The sequence below is a fragment of the Dicentrarchus labrax genome, unplaced genomic scaffold, assembly GCF_905237075.1.
Source record: "Dicentrarchus labrax unplaced genomic scaffold, dlabrax2021, whole genome shotgun sequence".
Lineage (NCBI taxonomy): Eukaryota > Metazoa > Chordata > Actinopteri > Moronidae > Dicentrarchus > Dicentrarchus labrax.
The window spans coordinates 25,886,188-25,905,367 of NW_026136721.1; the positions used below are offsets into that span (position 1 = coordinate 25,886,188).

Sequence of the window (19,180 nt, forward strand, 5' to 3'; positions counted from 1 at the left end):
TGAGGATGTACTACTGTGGCAGCTGAAGAAGTTCAACCTGCCAAAAATAATGATGGTGCACCTCTACACTGCCATCTCCGAGTCCATCCTCACCTCCTCCATCACCATCTGGTACCCTGCTGCCACTGCCAAGGACAAGGGCAGATTGTAGTGTAACATTCGCTCTGCCGAGAAGGTGACCGGCTGCAGTCCGCTATCTCTCCAGGACCCAGGCTATTACAACAAGGCACAAACTTTTTGAGACACTTCCCGCCAGCAGGAGGCTAAAGCAGCCAGGACAAAAACGTAACGCTGTAAGAAAACTTTCTTTCAACCTGCAGCTGGCCACATCAATAAGACCCGGAACGGGGGGCGCCCGGTGGCTAGCCTGGTAGAGTGTCCTTTGGTGCGTGTCTTCCCCTCTCCCTCTCCCCTGGATTTCCGGTCTCTCTCCAACTGTCACTGTCCAATAAAGCAGGGATCTCAAAATAATGTCTTTATATTTTTGTATGTTATTGTCTATTTTCTATTTAAGCTTCCGGACTTGCAGTACTTTCATCTTTATTTATATTTTTCTTTTAATATGTTTATGCACTAATATACAAATTCCTTTAAATTTACAATATGTGATTTCTGCCGCTAGGGGGTCTCTCACATTACAACAATAACGACAAAGTCTGCTGACGTTGTGAAGTAACGTGGGGTCATGGGAGTTGTTGTCTACACCACCACTGTTGTCACTGGAGTCAGCTTCTCCCGGTTGGGACTCCGTCAGTGTTCATTGTTCAGGAGGTTTCTACCAAGAGCTGAAATACCCACAGAGGTCTATTTGGCGCCCCAGACGACTTGCCAGTCGAGCTGCTGTTAATCTGTTAGTTCAGCTCGTTTCTCTGATAACTTAAGACCCAGACATCCAATGACTAAAATCCTTCATCTGGTTAAAATATATAGTTAGAAACGACCAAGATCTAAAAAGTGTATCATACATATGTGACTTAAAACTGGATAAAAAGTACATTTATGACAGCTTCTGGCAGACAAGTAAAAAGCATGGGCAAAGGGGATATGATGCTATTGACAGGCGACCAGGGAAACACACAGTTACATGAATAAAACTACAGATTGCCAGATTGGGAAACATTTGGGACAACTCAACAAAATATATAACATAGGTCTAGTGTTTTTTCAGACATTTTACTTCAGAAATATTACATTCAATGTGAAATCTACTTGGAAATAAACCCTGATTATGATTCTGATGAGTTGTTGGGATATTACAGTCTGGACCACTGTGATGGAACAACTGACATATAGAGCGACATTGCCATCTCTAGGGCCATTCTGCAAACATGGCTTAAAAAAAACAAACCCTGCACATTCCAAGCCAATAAGCCTCTACTGTCATTTAGTAGAGGTGATAACTATTGTGTCAAAATGTTTGGTATTTGATTGGTTTAGCATTCCATTTCTGTAACAGGTTATATAAAACTATCTTGAGTGTGGACCAGAACATGGCTAGAAGCTAAAGTAAACAAGTCCTGTTTGAGGTCGGTCTACAGCCCAGAATTCATTCCTAATATAGTTTGGAGAGAGTGCCAGATACTACACTGTAACTACCCAGGTATACACAAGCTGCGATAATGAGGCTGGCAGTGATAAACAGAAACAAGCTGGCAGTGGAAGCCACTCTCAGGAAATCATGCCAAAGAAGCTGAGTGCAGCTCTAGGCCAACATATTTTACCTTTATAAGGAGAACTGGCTCTCCTCTTCCCTTCCGCCTCATCACATGAATCTGTTGGACTTGGGCAGTAAAACACAGTGAAGTATGGCAACACTGAATTTAGGCAGAAGGGGAGGCTGCTGGCCTTAGTTTACAGAGAGCTCCAGCATCCCTTTTGGACAAATCGTCCCTGTCTCCGCTGGTTTTAAAACCCCAATGTCATTCTGCCTTTCAGCAAGAAAAAAAGAGGGCTAAGCAGCATTTGGAAATAGAGTTTTAAAGTGAAATTCTTTGAGCAATCCCCTAGGCTTAAGGTACATTCTGAAGACATACATTATAAATGCCGCTCTCGGATTTTATGTCGCCGATACTCTACTGAAGTAACCGCTTTGTGTAACTGAAAAGGAGCAGTAAAGAGGCCACGTATTAACAGACACTGTTAGGAGTCTTCACTCTGGGTGGCATATGCAGTCAACAAAAACATCAGAGTCCCTGGGGCAATGTGTAAGTGTCTGCCTATACTACTTTAAAAACGTGGACTAGAAGTCAGTCAGTGCTTAACAAATATATGTAACCAACAGAGCAAAGCTAATAAGTATAAATTCTCACCAGGCTTGTATGATTAGAATCAAGCCACAGAATCCCTCCTTGATTTGTCGGCCCTCCTCCTGTGTCTTACATAAGAAAGGAGCCAAAATGACTCCACTTGCCTGTAATGCACTGAAGCCTACAAGGATCAACAACCATATTGCTGAGTTTAAAGACTATATTCCAAATTTGCCACCGCCACCCCTTCCACACCTCCTTTTTGCACACATGGTAACATTTCACACAGATGGTATAATGAGAAGTTAAAAAACTATAATTTGCATTGTGAGTCATTATTTGTAATGAGTGCGGGAAAAAAAAAATTAAATAAAACAGAGGCAGGTATATGGCATGTGATGCTTCTTATGCTAGAGTACACCCTTTTTTCCCCTGCCAGTGCCAGTTCACACCCCATACCACCACTGCCTATGTTAGTGCAGTTTTTAATACAAATCTCAGTACCTTTGTATTTGCAAAGCAGATCACTGCTCCAGGCAGCCTGCTAGCCTCACATACCCATGCTAACCATTGGCTTTATTTATTTCTGTCAGTCTATGTCTATCTCCTTTTCGTGCATGCGTAATCCTGCATATGTGGTTCAAAGTGGCAATTAATCTCTCCATTCATGCCCGATGGCGCTGCAGAACCCAATAGCAACAACTTACAACTGGCTATACAGTCTACACAGATTAAAGATGGACTAAAGATAACTCTGAATGAAGATGATAAGTGATGGGAATGCTGGAGAACCACAGAGGTTGTGATTGCTGCAGCATACAATTCCCAGGGTGCAGCAGGTTGACTGCTCAACAGATGCAGAGCAAAGCGTGGTACGCCTAGAGCACATCAAGGAGGGAGTATGTCTGTGTAGGAGTGCAGAGCTGCCTGCTTTGAGGATATCATTAACTCAAACACATCAGCACACATAAGTACTCTGAGGTAAAAACAGCCTCCTGCAAATGGCATTTGCTGATATGGACGGACAACCTTTGAGTCAGGTTTCGTTTCAGTGTGTATTTCACAAAATAAATAATTAAAATTGCTGTTAGGCCGTTGTTTATTATCAAGTAACATTTGGCCTGGCCAGAGTATGGAATTCACCTGTGAGAGAGATGAAGAGAAGACAAAACATTTACAAAAACAAATACCAGCTCTCACCTGGCAGGTCAGAGAAGAGTAGGATGCATTCATTGAAGCCATTAGCCAGGAGACGATCCCTGAGCTGCTGCAATATGGCAACGCCGATACAGAAGGGGAAAGAGGAGTTACCCAGCAGTAGCGTGTCCCACAGGTGGAAGATCTTGTGCAGTGGAAACACATCTGTACAGAAATAAACACAAAAAAGGGGAGATTTTACAAAAATGACTGAATACTGAGACAACTAAATGTCTGAAAAGACAAATCCCTCGAGGGAGGCACTATAAGATCCTGCAAGCAGGACAATAGCGCATAATATGCGCTATTGTCCAACAGTGAGAAAGGGGGAATCAGTTTTGGATATAATGAGCATGATTTGCATGTGCATAGAGCATTTACTTAACATGACTATGGCTTTAAAATAGGAAGCTCACTAAGCAATTCTGTGCATTGGCAAGGTTGCCTGGAGGGATTTTTGATGTGGGGGAGGCAGCTGGGAAAATGTTTTTAGGTGGGTGTTGTTATGGAAAAATGACAGGAAGAACATCAGGGGGCTGAAGAGCTTCAGAGCAAGGAACCTGCACAGGTTGTTTCATGCCAAATAAAACCACATCCTGATAATGTGTCCCACTGCAGCCATTATTTCAGTCATATTACCATCAGTATGCTAAAATTTAATGTTTCCTTCCTGTTGAGATTTATGCATGAGAACCAGTACTGTCCACCTGTTTATATCATGTCGGGGGTTTATTACGGGGGATGCAAGGCAGTAGACGTGCGTGTGGGCAGAGAGTGACTGTGGTGAGGCTGAGAGAGCAAGAGTGGTGAGAAAATGCCTTGGAGGGTTTGTGCCACATTAGCAGTCAGCTGAGCAGACCGGTGCATGTGAGTGACAGGTAGTGTGTCTGAGAGTTTGTGTGTGTCTGTGTGTGAATTGAAGATGACCCTCCAACCTTGTCTCATATTGGATTGGGGACATTAGCAGTCAGAGGGGCACATCTCCTGAATACTGGACTCACACACTGCCTCGGGGGGAGGATAAGGGGTAAAAGGGTCACAGCTCACACTCTCCACCCCAGGAGTGGTCTCTGTCTGTGTGTGTGTGTGTGTGTGTGTGTGTGTGTGTGTGTGTGTGTGTGTGTGTGTGTGTGTGTAACTGAAGAATGAAATATCCCACTGCAAAGTGAGGGCTCCCGATCAATTTGGCTACAATTAATATAAATCACAGGTTGCGTTCTGTCTGTACGAGTCTGCAGACTAGCCAAGTTTTAATGTAACTATCTAAAATTCTATCAAGAAGGCAAAAAGTTATTCAAACAGTTGTACTGTATGATGAGGATGTACCTAGAAGACACATAGGTTAATTGCATATAATTTAATTTGTAACAATAATCTGTGACCCTGCTAATAGGCTCATATTTCAGAGCTCCAAGTGTGCTCTGTGGAAAGATAAAAGTGTAATGCTGCCATCAACTGACAAACTGCTGCTGAAAAGGAGCCAAATTAAAACCTTCTATGTTTCTGCAGCACAGAAGGTGAAAGGTCTCATACATGGCGCTAACTGGAATCAACAACCATATTTAGATTAAGACTGTTCAGCAAATAAACCTGCAATTATTGCTGGAATCTGTGACATTCTCCATAGAGATCCAAGTACAGTAGTGCTGGAAACTTTGTTGAGATTCTTATTCAGTAGTTCTGCTAAAACTCTGCAGAACTCAGAAAGCATATGGCTCACAGCTGTCAAACTTAATTACATAATTCACAATCTCAGCTGGTACACAGGCTAAACAAAATCAAAAAAAAAATGCCCAGATTTAAGTCATTTTACATTTGGTAAATCTACATTTTGCCCAGTAACATATAATCTGAATGTACTAGATTGATGATTCTATCTTCAGCAAATTTTTCACATAGCATCTCAAACAAGTAGACATTATTACAGAACAGCAGTAACTCTAATTATGTTATTCCCTGCCCATACAATATAATGCAGTCCAATTTAACATCATAAAAAAAACCTAATTGAATCAACACTTTTCAGCACTCTCACAATACAAGCTTGTAAGTCTCCACAGAAGCTGAACATTTCAAGATTCACAAAGGTAGCAGTTAATGCAGGGCTACTGTGATGGATTGTATTAGAGAGATACTTTTTGCTTATTGTGTGCAACCCTGTATGAATCTCGCCTTAGTGAATGAGCTCCTCTGATATTTTAGATTTTTTTATAAAGCTTTTAAACTAGCAGCAGGAGTGTTTATCATGACCACAACATCCACGGGTACATTAAAAAGGCTAAAAATTCATGGATAAGTTGTGGTATGCAAATCCAATTTAGAGTACTCAACATAATAAAAATAAAGTCTTTAATAAATATGGGCAAGTTATAAAAATACATCGCACCCTCCTCAAGGTTCTCCTGAGGAAGGCAAGCTTGCTGATAAGTGCTGATGTATTTTTATAATGTATTAAATCCATATTTATCAAAGGCTTTTTATTTTTACCATCCTAGAATTGATCGCCTGGAATGGATTTTGTCTGCCACATCCTACCAATGGATCTAAACATACTTTTTACTACTGTCTCAAAAAACTTTACATGAACTGCAGGCTAGAATACATTAATTGTGTATTTTCAGCTGACTGTTAAATCCTAACAATGTAATCAATATTGTTGAAATAGCTGTGTGATAGCCATCCAAATACCTACAATGGCTTATATACTGTTTTTTTTTTTTTTTTTAAATACCATAGGCACAATCGGGTGTTAAATTTCTAATTTGGTGCATAATAGGTTGGTGAGTCACTATTTAGATGCAGAAAATGGTGCAGACTGGCCCACAGGGAGCGCTATAATAAGCCTGTAAAGTCTACAGCTCAGTTCTGCTGCTCTGTTTAGTACAAAATACCTTTGCCTTTTAAGAACTACAGTATAATGTCCACCATCTACTTCTGGCTCGCATTTTGGGATTTGGGGCAAAATCTCGCAAAAACTACAGGTGCATTACATTATATGGGAATTACATTACTTACTTTCATTTAAGCAGTCTCAAAAGACACCATTTTATTTTAAAATAATAGTGGAAGAAGTATGCAGACAGTTAAATTCAAACGTCCAGTGTGAAACATTTAGGAGCATCTATTGGCAGAAATGGAATATAATATTCATTAAGTTTTCATTAGCATATAATGACCTGAAAATAAGAACCTGAAAATCATTGTGTTTTAGTTACCTTAGAATGAGCTGTTTTTATCTACAGATGCCGTGGGTCACCTTCCATACTGACCCGCCATATTTCAACAGTAGCCCCAAAGGGACAAACAGAACACTGGCTTTAGAAAGGGCCATTCATGTTTTTTATTTTATTTTATTTTATTTTTTTTTTGCAGCCACCATAGTTTCTCCCTCACGCTTGGAAAGTGAGTGTGAAGCCAGTGAGTTGCGATCTGCAACTACACCACTAGATGCCACTAAAACTTACACACTGGACCTTTTAAGAAAAAGCACTGCACTATAAAATACTCCATTGTAAGTACAATACAAGTCCTGCATTAAATTTGTTTGTAATTGTACAGTATATAAGTATTGGCAACAAAAAGTACCTAAGAATGTCCCCCGTCTCTGTTATTTCATTATTGGATCATTGTTATTGATGCATTAACATGTAACAGATACTTAATACTGAGTACTTGTGGGAAGATAAGTCTATAACAATGCATCATATGTTAGAAGATGATCATATGTATTGAATGTAACATCTAACAAGTCTACTCCATCCATCTACTCCAGCTGTAGATGGAAATGTAAGTAAAAACTGCAATATATCTTAAGAAATGTAGTCAAGTAGAATTATGAAAGAGCAGAAACAGGCTATTGCCTGTAAGTACTGTACTTGATTAAATTTAATTAGCTACTTTTGCCACTGGTTTTAAAGCCTCTTAGTTGCAAAGTCAACTCAATCGACTGAATTTGAAACATGAATTTGTCTTTCGTGTCCGTTGTCATGTATCCTGTTATCATCAATGACAACAGAGCTCCATCTCTCCATATAGACAGTAAGAAGCTCTGAAAAGGCAGTAAGTGGACCTTAGTTGAGATTTTTTTGTCATAATATTTGTGATCTTTGTGGCTGGTCCTTGGCTGTCTGATCTTTTCCCACATGGAGGAGAAACATTGCTGCGGGCAGCTGTCTTATCAGCTTTATGTTCAGATTTTTAAATTAATAAATATAAAATAAAAAACCAAAGATAAATAAAGAGTGTGCTGGTGACAATCTGAGGTAGTTTAGGACTGAGTGGTCGAGTCCTTTCCCTTTAGGACTGGAATTAATTAGCAGTTGGAATAAAGGTCACCAAGAGAAAAAAACACAGAAAAGCTACAGGACCCGTCTATACTGAAGCCACTGACCTTTTCTCTCTTTTATTGATACTCTAATTGAAGTGGACTTAAAATACCCTCTGAAAGTTTTGGATTACGCACGGAGCCACATCACATACACATTGTGACTACAAAGAAAAGCTACTTACGTGTAAACATGGTCAGGAACCATGGAATAGCATAAAGCTGCATGATAAGAAAAAAAGAGACACAGGGTATTAGCACATTTATGAGATAATGGAGCATTCATTTGTATGTAATATTCAGTATGTGGAAACAAATTGCTAAGAGCTCAAATAAAATGAATGAACTGCTGTCTCACTATAGAGATTTCTGTCTTTAAGACACATGGCTGCACATATCTATGTCCTCTGAGAAACAGAAGCGCAATAAAGAACAAACTGCCGAGTTTGGTTATTAGTCAATGGGGAGAAAGCTAACAATGAATCTCATTACACCAATCTTGTCATCCAGCCTTATTTTCTCTCCTACTTCTCTCTCTCTCTCTCCATTCCACACTTTCTCAGGAGGAAATGCATAAAATTGAAATTAAAGTATGCGCACACACTCACATACTGACACACACACATACACACACACAATTTACCACCCGTTACAACACCTGCCAATTGCTGGCCACCATCACTGGGGCTCTGTAACATTCAGTAGCGAGGGGTCTGGAGCAGAGAGTGCAGGAATACTGGAACTTATCTCTGCCAGTTAATTGATAGCTAATTGTGGGGGAGCTGGTGACTGTTCAGTAGGCCTTGTCTGTGCCCGGGAGTGATGAGCTTGAGAGGGAGCCACTGCACTCCGAGTCCCAGCTTCAATTTCAGCTGCTCGGCAGCAGCACTGCGAGTCCAGCCAGATTGGATTAGTGTAGGTGTAAATCGCAAACCCAGGAGGGGAGATGTGGCCAAATTGAAAATGGCCTGAATTAAACCGCTGGCCACATGCAATCTGACTCTCTGCTTATGGCTTAAGGCATTACCAGAGCGGAGTCCTTGAACACCACAGCATTTCCAAAGATTACTTGTGGTTTCTGCATGCTTTCACAAGATTTGTCTTTTTCTGGAAGACGAACTGCATTAAGCTAGCCCTGTTTTGGTATACATATATGGGAATATCAAATCCATTTCATACTGCAGTGACATTTGGTCTTTTAGGGCCAATGGATTTATTTCCTCAGTAAAACAACAGTTCAGAGTGTTCTCTGAAGTTCACAGTAAAAAAAAAGGGGATTTATCGTCTGTAAAGTCTAATTACTGGGATTGACATCAAGAATGAAAGCTGTAACAACAAAGCTTGTTCCAATATTATCCTGACCTAACAATGAAAACAGGCATACAAAGTCTCCTTTGAAAGGCAAGTCAATGCTAGTAGTTATGTACATGCAGTAAGTGTCAAGTCAGCATCATGAGGGCATGCTTCTTCTTTGAAGAGCCAAGTCTGAACAATGGTTGAATCTCAATGGGACACCTGCTCAAGATAAATCTTTGTTTAAAAAAAAAAAAAAAAAAGCACCTAAAAAAACACCTACAGACAACATTAGTGCATATATTATTTATTTTTCCCCACACACTTTAAATTATGACCATCAGCCGTAATCACAGTTCACAGAGAGTTCTGTGCTTCACTTGCACCGCTTTAGAAAAGGAACTGCAGCATCAGAAACTGCAATGAGAAGGACGCTTCAATCCCTGACTCCTGTATGATAAAGACCCCACTTTTCATTGGGTAATGTCCCAGAGGCCGGTCCACAGGTGACACACATTCATCAGCACACTAACTGAAACCCCAGAGAGACAGTAGAGACGTTAACCTTGTCACTGTCTGAGCAGAGCTGTAAAGAAGTAAGCGAAGGGCAGGAAAAGGTGGCACAGAGTAAGAGAAATAAGGTAAGCCTGGCAGAGGACAATTATTAAGTGTGCCTAGCAGACATTAGTCGCTGTATAAATCATCACCAGTGGTCTATAGGGAAAACTTGACCCTCGCCACAAGTTCTGGAAAGAAGGCTGTAGAACAAAAAATGTCAATGACAATGATAAGATATACACAGTGATCTATGGATAGCCAGGGGTCGTTTTCTCCAGGTGTAAAGCCAGACACTGGAATAATTTCTTTGACCTCCCACTAAAGGAAACTTGCAATAGAAGACAATGTTGTTATCCCAGTACAGCTGCCTATTGTCATTAATGTGTCAGGGCACTTGCACTCTTAGTAACTTACGTCTGGGATGAAGCCAATCTCATTTAGATGGTTGCTTAGCTCTGGGTCATGGAAGGCAATCATTTGGGAGAAGACAGTCAAATACTCTGAAACACAGGCAAAAGGGCGAAAGGTATAAGCTATTGTGTATCTTGAGTGCTAAAAACCTTGAATGGTAAAGATTTTACAGTCAACAGTAAGAACGCAAGAGGTATTACACAATACATAAACATACACAAACGTATCTAATGATGATTGGATTTAGTAAATCCGTCATCAGGCAATGAGAACTTGTAATTCACATATTTTCTGTAAACTATTTGTTACCTTATAATAAAAAAAACTGCAAATAGGAGTGGAAAATTTTGGACTGTTGTTGTCTGTGTTTTTAATGATAAAAAAGAGATAGAATTCCCAAACTGTATCAGGTAGCCTGCTGATCCAGTCTGCAACCTTGTAAATTAACTTATGTACATGTTGAATGGAAAGGCATGCAGTGTAACGCATACAGTATAATGCTGTGCTGCCACCATTCCTCACACTGTAAGTCAACAAAAGGAGCTCTGACCAGACAGATAAACATTAGTGAGCTCTCCAGGGCATCTAGCGGTGGAAAGGAGGATAATAGCCACATTCCCCACAGAGTTCAAGAGGTGTATGGTGTCACTGTTTATCAGTCACGTAAGAATTGCTTGCGACATTTCTCTGCAGGCTTTTGCAGTTTCATTTGTTTCCCTATCTCTAAATGATGTGGCTCAGCTGCAAACTCCATTACAACAGACTGAAATTAGTTTTCACAGCTTAGGAACAACATGGAGCCAAAATTTAATCAACATTGAGCTGACGGCCTGATGCTCTGTGCCAGCTGATGATAATTTGTTTTTGAACTTAGCGGAGTGCTCTGACCATGTTTAATACTTATTACTTAACTTGCAGTGGCAGTTGAGTACATTATTTCAAAAACACGGGCTGGCTGAAGTCGAAACAAGTAATATAGAAAAATAAGACATTTATGAGAGTGTAATATATATTACAATCAGGGGAAAAAATATGTTTGAGATCACAATACTGTATTACTGTGCAAACACAGCAGAGCATTCTAACTTCTCCACACACACACAACACAAACACACACATATTTTTCTAGTATATCTTACCTTGAATCACATGAGAGTTGTCCTTCAGGAAAAAGTTGTACAAGTATTTGGGGATGAAGGCAGACATGCAGGCATATGCCAGGGCTGTAATAGAGAGATATAAGTATGAAAAGAAGACAACACAACAAAAAAAGGATGGTAGAAAAAATAAAACAATCAACAAGTGAGATTAGAATCAAAATTCTTACCTTCATTATTGAAATTCAAGTAGAGGAATGGGGCACAAAGTGAATCCAAACCTGAAATGATGAAAATAAAACATGTGACATGAGCACCATCTAGTGTCCAGTCATGTTTAGTGCTATCAGGAACAGTGCAAACGAGGGAGAGAGCGAAAAAAAATGAAGAAGCAAAAAAGGAGAAGGAAACGTAAGAGAAACACCCATTGAAACGGAAAAAGAAATATACAGGGAGTGACTGACCCTGCCAGTAGACCAGGTCAGGGTGGGAGACCACCCAGGCTTTCAACACACGTCTGAACTTGATGTGGCCCTGAGGAGATGACAACAGCTCATCGTACTGGTGGCAGCGTGGGATGTCCACCTCAATCTGTACACATGCACAAAAAGTCACCCAACAAAAGAATAAAGCTAGAATTATTTTAAAGAAGAGTTATACGACTCAACACTGCTCTATAGTTTTAAACAAATAAGTTACCTGTCTGTCAGTTGGTATAGGAGTATCTTTGTCAATGCTCTCGTATTTGGCTTGAATGTCTCCCTGTGTAAAAATGAAGAACAAAGAAAAAGAAAGATGAGTGTCCAAAACAATGTTAAAACTGCACCTTTTGTCACTGCAGGACTACAATTCCTCTTGTACCTCAATGCCCAGCAGTGCTGCCCACGCCAGGCCTCGAATAAGAGGGGGAATATCCACTCTGGCCTCTTTCCACACTAGGTTCTTCTTGTAAGGATAGGCCTGAATACAAAACATTAAACAGAGAATATATTATCCAGAAATAAATCAACAATAAACCGTTATTACAATTAGAGGAAATAATATTTGAGTTGAAATCATCAGCAGGCTCATATTCAGGGACTCTGTCTAATTGGGAAAGACATTCTCATGTGTGCAGCATCCCATCAGTCGCTCCCCATGTGTGCACGTGTGTATATACATATGAATTAGTATGGAGCCCAGACCTTGAGCAGCCTGTCAAAAAGGATGATGCGGATGAGTTGGTACTCGGTGTCTCTCTCGCGGATGATGAGCGGCAGCGTGACGGTGGCCGACAGCTCATTGCTGCTGTTGGACTGGGGCAAACTTGACTGTCTAAAGAAGGGAGAAGTAAAAGCAATATGACATTACCCAAGCCAAAATAAATGATGTGGTGATGTGAAAAATAGTGACAGGGGAAGAGAGGCAAGTTCAGGATAGAGATTGCTTACTCGTCTTCCAGTAGAGGGTAATAGGCTTCTCCTGCTACATCCTTGAGTCTCTGAAAAAGGAAGAGAGAAGCTTAAAAAAATAAAGTGGATTCACAATTAAAGGTTGTATGTGGTTCAAAAAGTGTATTTTCTAAAATGCTTACATAAATAAGACACCCAGATTTACGTATTACCCACGTGTTTTTGTCACCATCATGGATCAACAAGGTACATTTAACAAAATAAAATATACATGATGCATTGTTTATGGCACAGTTCTGTCAGCTAATGTGATGAACAAGCACTTACTAATACAAATGATGGTAAAATTGTTTGGTCATCAGTTCTGATAGTGGAAATTAGAATGCAGAGTACATTAATTGACACAATACTGCATGTTTGTCTGCTGGCAAGTTTGTTATTTTACATTTCTGAGTTGGCACAGAGACAGTGTCACTGTGGTGTCGTCAAGCAAGAAACTCCGATCCCTTCCCTGGCCAAATGATTCCCCGTCTTCCATGACAAAACTAAAGAAAACAGAGAAAGAGAGAGAGATTTTAACAAGTCTGAATATTATCCAACACTAACAAATGCCTTCATCAATGCAAGTGTGCAAGTGTGCGTGTGTGTGTGTGTGAGATGTACTTAGGCAGGGTGCAGATTGGAGGTTTGGACTGTATGATCTCCTTGTTGGTCAGCTCTTTCTCCAGGTCTCCCCCCGCCAGACACCACAGATGGTACACCTCATCTATGGCCCGCTCTGACAGGTAGTCTTCATCATCGTCTAATAACACACACACACACACACACACACACACACACACACACAAAAACAGTTGGCACAGGAGGGGCTGCAGCACAGACAGTCAAATGATTACTCCATTAGTAAGTCCGGTATCATCTCCCTACAGTCTGACATGTTTACTCGTATGGCAATGGGATATTGTTTGGGTTAAGAAATTAGACATATGTGATTTCATCTGGCCAACAACAGCAACAAATCTTAGAAAATATCTTCCAAAATTAAGGAGCACAGAGGAAATTTTAATTTTAATTTGTGCTGTCAACATGGTGTTCAATGTGAAGTGCTTGTCTCTGTGAAGTCACTGCACAATTATTTGCCATTAACACACAGAGGAGCAAAAAATCTTGTTGAACTAAAAAAAAATAAATGTATCCCAATCCACAGATAAGTCCCCTGTGTGTGTTTTACGTTCACCTGTCCTAGGCCTGTTTATTTTCAGATGGGTTTCACATATAGTATATTTCACAGAAAAATTGGGAAATGATGTGCAATTGGCAGAAATAAGAGGTAGGAGTATATGTACAAGAATACAAATTAGGCTGTCAAAAGGAACTGACTGATATTGAAATTTGTGCAATTATTTTATGGTCTTTTGCTCAGAATAAAAAGAGGACAAAACTATTCCTTCAAGAACACGAAAAACTTAAATATCAAAGAAAATTCTCACAGGACAGGTCAATTAGATACTTTAACTCTCTTCTTGACACTAAATACTTCTATCTATCTGCTACTGTTATTAATATTGATGCCGGCATGCTTAATTACAGCTACTTGAAGATAATCAATTCAGCTTTAAGAATTATATTTTAAGTTTTTAGTCCATAGGACGAAGGTTTGACTGAGTGATTGGTGTGTATGTGGTGTGAGTCTGTATAAGGCTGCATGTAAAATTATGTGTAGTTGTGCCAAACCTTTGCAAAGGTCACTGATGTCTTCTGGGAGCTCCAGATGTGCACAGCGCAGGGAAGAAGAGAACAGGCTACCAGGCTTCTGGAAGGGCGTGTAGAGGCAGGAGACGCCATTAAACACAGGGTCTCCCAGCAGCTCTGCAGGGGTCGGCCTGGAGGACACAGAGCAAAATATAATATCCACAAAGACCTTTCAGTTGGAAGAATTTATTCTATTAAACCTTTATTTATATAAACTCATAAAAGCTGTTTATTGCAGTGTCAAGCAAGTCTGTTTATTTTGGTATCATTTCACTTGTTGGTTCTGGCATGCTGGAATCCTCTGTGACGTGCATGTATTTCTTAACCTGCGTGAGAAGTGTTTTGGAAACTACATGACCAATGTTTTCCAACAAAATATGATACCCAACAGAGTCTGTATTTACCTTTTGGATGGAAGAAAAGTCAAGCATTTCCTTAATAACTTGAGAACATTCTCAGGCAGCTCCTGTAAAAAAATGACCACATTAGCTGCATTACAAACAATACAGACAGGTCCCATTTAAACTTACAATAATCTCACGAAAGGTCAAGAAAGATTAGGACGTGCTTACACAAAACTACTAGTGGGACTAACTTACTGGAAAATATTCAATTTGTGTATAATCATTTCTGGGGATTGGTGAGACTGTCCTTACGTACCAATGACAATTTAGCCTTTAGGAATAACTCTTAGAAACACCTACAAAATGTATTCGTTTCAGGGTTGGGTATCGAAGGTCAACACTTTTGGCCAACAGTAGCACTGAATATAGAAAACTTTTTTGATTGGCTATTTACTGATTTCTCTCTTTTCTCTTCGATATTCAATTTAGGCAAAGATCTTTATTTAACCCTGATGCATTGAGCAGTTTGGTTTTATTGTAACAAATTTTCCAATAATGCCTAATAGCTCTTTCCTTAAACTATGACAATAAAACCATAAAAATGACAATGACAATAATCAAATCAATTAAAATACATGAAGAATCTCATTGACGAAGATCAAGGCAGCCAATGATTTTGACTCTACCTTAATGGCATCCAAGCAACCATGTTCCTCAGCAAGGACAGTGACAATGTCGTCTATGCAACCTGAGAATGACACAAAATATCACAGTGTAAGCCTGATTGAGTTTAAAAGCATACTGCTCAGTACTTTAATTAATTACTTCCTTTACACTTACCCAAAGTTAGAATGAATTTCAGTCTCTCGCTTATATCAATATTCTGCAGCAGTCGTCTACCCTGTAATTGATTTCCAGCATTAGAATTTAAGATCCATAAGTGAATTGAGGCAAAAACCCAAACAGCATCAGAACATCTTGTGTAAATATCTCATGCTTGTACAAAGAGGTTTATGAAGGATTCTTACTGCACACAATTCAAAGAGCAAAACCCCAAGAGACCAGACATCAGTCTTGGGTCCTGAGGGCAGAGGAGCTTCATCATGGGAAGAGTCACTGGGGTGAAAGGAGCCCTGAGCGATCACCTCTGGAGCAAGGTATGATGGGTACCTGAGGCGGCGATCCCGAAACAGATAAGCACATTACTTTGTCAGCCTCTAAATAACATTTGTCGCTGACACTCAGTATTCTCCATATAATTAAACTGAGCTGGTTTAACAGCTCAGTGCAGAAACATTAGTTTTTCATTCATTAGTGAGCTATGGAGCGCCTTTCCATACTATGTTGATGAGAAAAATTAAAGTCATAATACTGCTGACATTTCTGTCATTACGTGATATATATTGAGTTGCTCTTCAAAATATTCTGCATCGCTGTTTGACAGTTACATTTATTACATTTTCCATCCAGATGTTTTATTTAAGTCGTGGGTACGTGCCATGATTCCTCTTTTCAATCTGCAAAAGGATATTACACAGCAATATTTGGTAGAACACAAAGGCCTTTGGATTAGGATAAAAGTCAAATGATCTGTCACAGTTCCTGAACCAGGAAGCTATTTTGATGCCCCAAAACCTGGTTTCTATGAAAAGGGATGGTTCATGATGCATTAATTTTATGGTCAATTGCCTTTTTTATGATTTGACTAACATCAAACAGATACAGCAGAACAGAACCTTTGACCCCGAACAGACAGCTCACATAACTCAGTCCCACCAGTTGAAAAGTTCCAGAGAAGCCCTAATGGACCTTTCTCAGTGATGAATGAGGAGAAAAAGACGTACCCAATGGGAAAATCTACATCAGCCCCATGATCAGTCATGTGATAAAGGCCAAACTTTGCCAGCTTGACATTTGCCTACAAAGGAAAAATACATCTTAGAATGACAATATTACATTGAAGCAATAAGGATTCATTTCATTGTCTTTTAATTGGACAGACTTTCAGCCAGTAAAAGATAGACATAAATAAAATAGCTCAATTTCACCTTGCAGTCCATGAGCACATTGTGTGCACTGAGGGCTCTGTGCACCATACCATGTTTGTTCATAAACTCCAGACCTTCAAGGACCTCATAGGCTATCTTCAGCACCTTCTCTGGGCTAAGATAAACAAAAACACACAAATAGTGGCTGACTGGGTCAGAGAAAACAAACAATGTATCTACATTTTTAACAACTATTAGAAATTCCAATACACTGTTTTTATGCAAACCTAACCTCTGCCAGTAGATGGCAAGGTTAATGCATACTATTTCCCTGGCCGTCATATACAATAGAATTTATCAACAGTATAAGGCTTAACGATAACTGCTCACCAGTGAAAGTGAGGGAGAATACAACAATGAGGTTTGTTACATATACTCTAATTACTTCTGGATAGTTAATGAGGATTTTTATTGATAATCTCACCTGACTGTTTTCCCCTGTTTTTGGAAATCACTTAAACAGCTTTCATAGTGTTCAGCAACAACGATCAGCCGTTCTATAGAGCAAGCAAAATCACAATAAACATATGCAACCTGCACAATAAAAAGTGAGGTGAAAAAGCAGGCCTTGTTCTAATCTAAATCTAACTAGATTAATAAAAGGCAAAGCTGCATGCTCTCTAAACTTTTATGCAATTATTTTTTAAAACAATAGCCTGAGAAGTATTTTTGACAGTGTGTCATAGAGGAGTGTATTAGGGTATTTCCACAGCAGGAACATTCCCATTGGATCAAGAACGTTAAGAGGAAGTCAGAAACTGCCTATTTGACCGGAGGAACCAGGGACAAAATTTTGTTTGTATCAAGAAAACATTCCCTAGTCCCAGGGTAGTACTTTCTGAAGGTTCAAGAATTTTTAGTGGCAAAATTTGCATGGCTGGCCCTGACTGATTGAAATGTTAACTTTATAGCCTGTAGTTTGTGGTGTTGTTGTGTTGGACTACAATAAAATGCAGTTCTGCACAATGTTCACACACAAAAGTGAAAGAAAGTGGCTCAGAGTAAGCCACACGTCAGAACAGATGACGTTTGTCCTTAAAGGTTGTCCAATAGAGACACTAGGGATGCACGATAATGTCTATTACTACTATTATAGCTGGTTATTGTATTGGCTGAAAAAATATCCATATCGTGCTTTGGTTTGACAACATGGGAATGAAAATCAACAAACAATTTTGTTTGTTTTTTTCATATTTTGGGGGGCTTTTGTTGCCTTTAATCAATGGTGACAGCTTTAGAGTGAGAGGAAAGAGACAGGGGAAGACCAATGGCTGCTGCAGCAAGACCCAGCCTCTGCACACGGGGCGCGAGCACCGCTAGGTGACCTACCAGGGTGACCACAACAACAACCAATCTTTATCCAGACTGACTGACCCCACCTTTAATATCCAGGAATCAAGAATGTTATATTTCGATTGCCCAAATAATATTTGATAAGCTCAGTGAAAGTAAACAGCAAGGACAGTATATCACTAAGTGAAACTTAAATAGAATAAAATGGGATAAAATGGGAGGACAGGATATACAATAGACCCCTTATAAAGGGCAAGCTATACCGTGTTTCCCTCTGGTGATGTCCACATATTGGCAGAGTCTGGGGTGAGTGACGGTCTTGAGGATCTGGAAACGTCCAAGGATCTTGATAGAGTTGGGGGTAAGAGGGAGGCCATTGCTCCCACAGACATCATGAGGGAGAGCTGAGGCAAAGAAGGTGAAAGCTCCCAGCTGGGCATCTTTGAGGGGCCTCATGTTGCCACTGGCTTGAAGCACTGATATTGGGAAAGAGTCTTCAATACAATATATGAATAATATCTAATGATATAGGACTATGAATTCTGCTTATCAGTATGGTATATTCATTTCCCATTAATACCATTCAGTAGCCAGAGGTGTTACAACAATGAATGTGAACTGTTTAGCCACAGTTAAACGTAGAGGAAAAGAGCATCATTAAAGCAACTGACAGGTTAACACTGTCATTGTAAGTAGAATATATTGACACCATATCGTTGTAGCTACATTAACTTCCGAAACAAAGGACACAGTGTTAGTGTGTACAGTGATGCTGCAGTTAAACCCACTGTGTGTATAGATATATATAAGCTAGCTAAGTTATAAAAAATAACTGTGTTATTGTCCCGGGTAGGAAACCAGTGATGTAATGTGCATAACATCTTAAAATGTGTGTGTACTCACGCTTAATGGGAAGTCTGCAGGGTCATAACGTCAGAACAAACGTGAAATTATTAATAAAATATTTTTGAAATGAATTCCTTTCCTGCCTCTGCGACGTGAGGGGAACAGCTGAGTGAACGTGACCGACGACGTTGTTTTTGTGCGACAAAGTAGTGCACAGGAACAGAGCATAACCACGGTGGTGGAACATCTGAATTATTCCAAATATGCAGGAAAAGTTGTCCTTGAATTTATTTTCCGCATTTTTGTCAGCAGTTAGTTTCTCTTTATAGAACTTACATACAGGCAATATCCGTTGACTCCTTGTATTTCGGCGACATATC

General features: G+C 39.8%; 1 protein-coding gene across 1 annotated transcript in view; it reads right to left on the reverse strand.

The window, feature by feature from the left end:
* Nucleotides 1-19,177, reverse strand: part of tbck (TBC1 domain containing kinase) — a 45,423-nt gene extending 26,246 nt beyond the window's left edge. The window contains exons 1-22 of the mRNA XM_051383992.1: nucleotides 18,858-19,177; nucleotides 18,218-18,430; nucleotides 17,086-17,158; nucleotides 16,662-16,776; nucleotides 16,458-16,531; nucleotides 15,642-15,783; nucleotides 15,454-15,514; nucleotides 15,300-15,361; nucleotides 14,674-14,735; nucleotides 14,252-14,400; nucleotides 13,181-13,319; nucleotides 12,963-13,062; nucleotides 12,557-12,606; nucleotides 12,311-12,440; nucleotides 11,988-12,086; nucleotides 11,826-11,888; nucleotides 11,591-11,717; nucleotides 11,357-11,407; nucleotides 11,169-11,252; nucleotides 10,033-10,118; nucleotides 7,953-7,989; nucleotides 3,447-3,608 (exon numbers count right to left, since the gene is read on the reverse strand). Of these exons, the coding sequence (XP_051239952.1) occupies nucleotides 3,447-3,608; nucleotides 7,953-7,989; nucleotides 10,033-10,118; nucleotides 11,169-11,252; nucleotides 11,357-11,407; nucleotides 11,591-11,717; nucleotides 11,826-11,888; nucleotides 11,988-12,086; nucleotides 12,311-12,440; nucleotides 12,557-12,606; nucleotides 12,963-13,062; nucleotides 13,181-13,319; nucleotides 14,252-14,400; nucleotides 14,674-14,735; nucleotides 15,300-15,361; nucleotides 15,454-15,514; nucleotides 15,642-15,783; nucleotides 16,458-16,531; nucleotides 16,662-16,776; nucleotides 17,086-17,158; nucleotides 18,218-18,410 (2,059 nt within the window). The 5' untranslated portion in view covers nucleotides 18,411-18,430; nucleotides 18,858-19,177. The remainder of the gene's footprint in view (nucleotides 1-3,446; nucleotides 3,609-7,952; nucleotides 7,990-10,032; nucleotides 10,119-11,168; nucleotides 11,253-11,356; nucleotides 11,408-11,590; nucleotides 11,718-11,825; nucleotides 11,889-11,987; nucleotides 12,087-12,310; nucleotides 12,441-12,556; nucleotides 12,607-12,962; nucleotides 13,063-13,180; nucleotides 13,320-14,251; nucleotides 14,401-14,673; nucleotides 14,736-15,299; nucleotides 15,362-15,453; nucleotides 15,515-15,641; nucleotides 15,784-16,457; nucleotides 16,532-16,661; nucleotides 16,777-17,085; nucleotides 17,159-18,217; nucleotides 18,431-18,857) is intronic.
* Nucleotides 19,178-19,180: the final 3 nt, after the last annotated feature.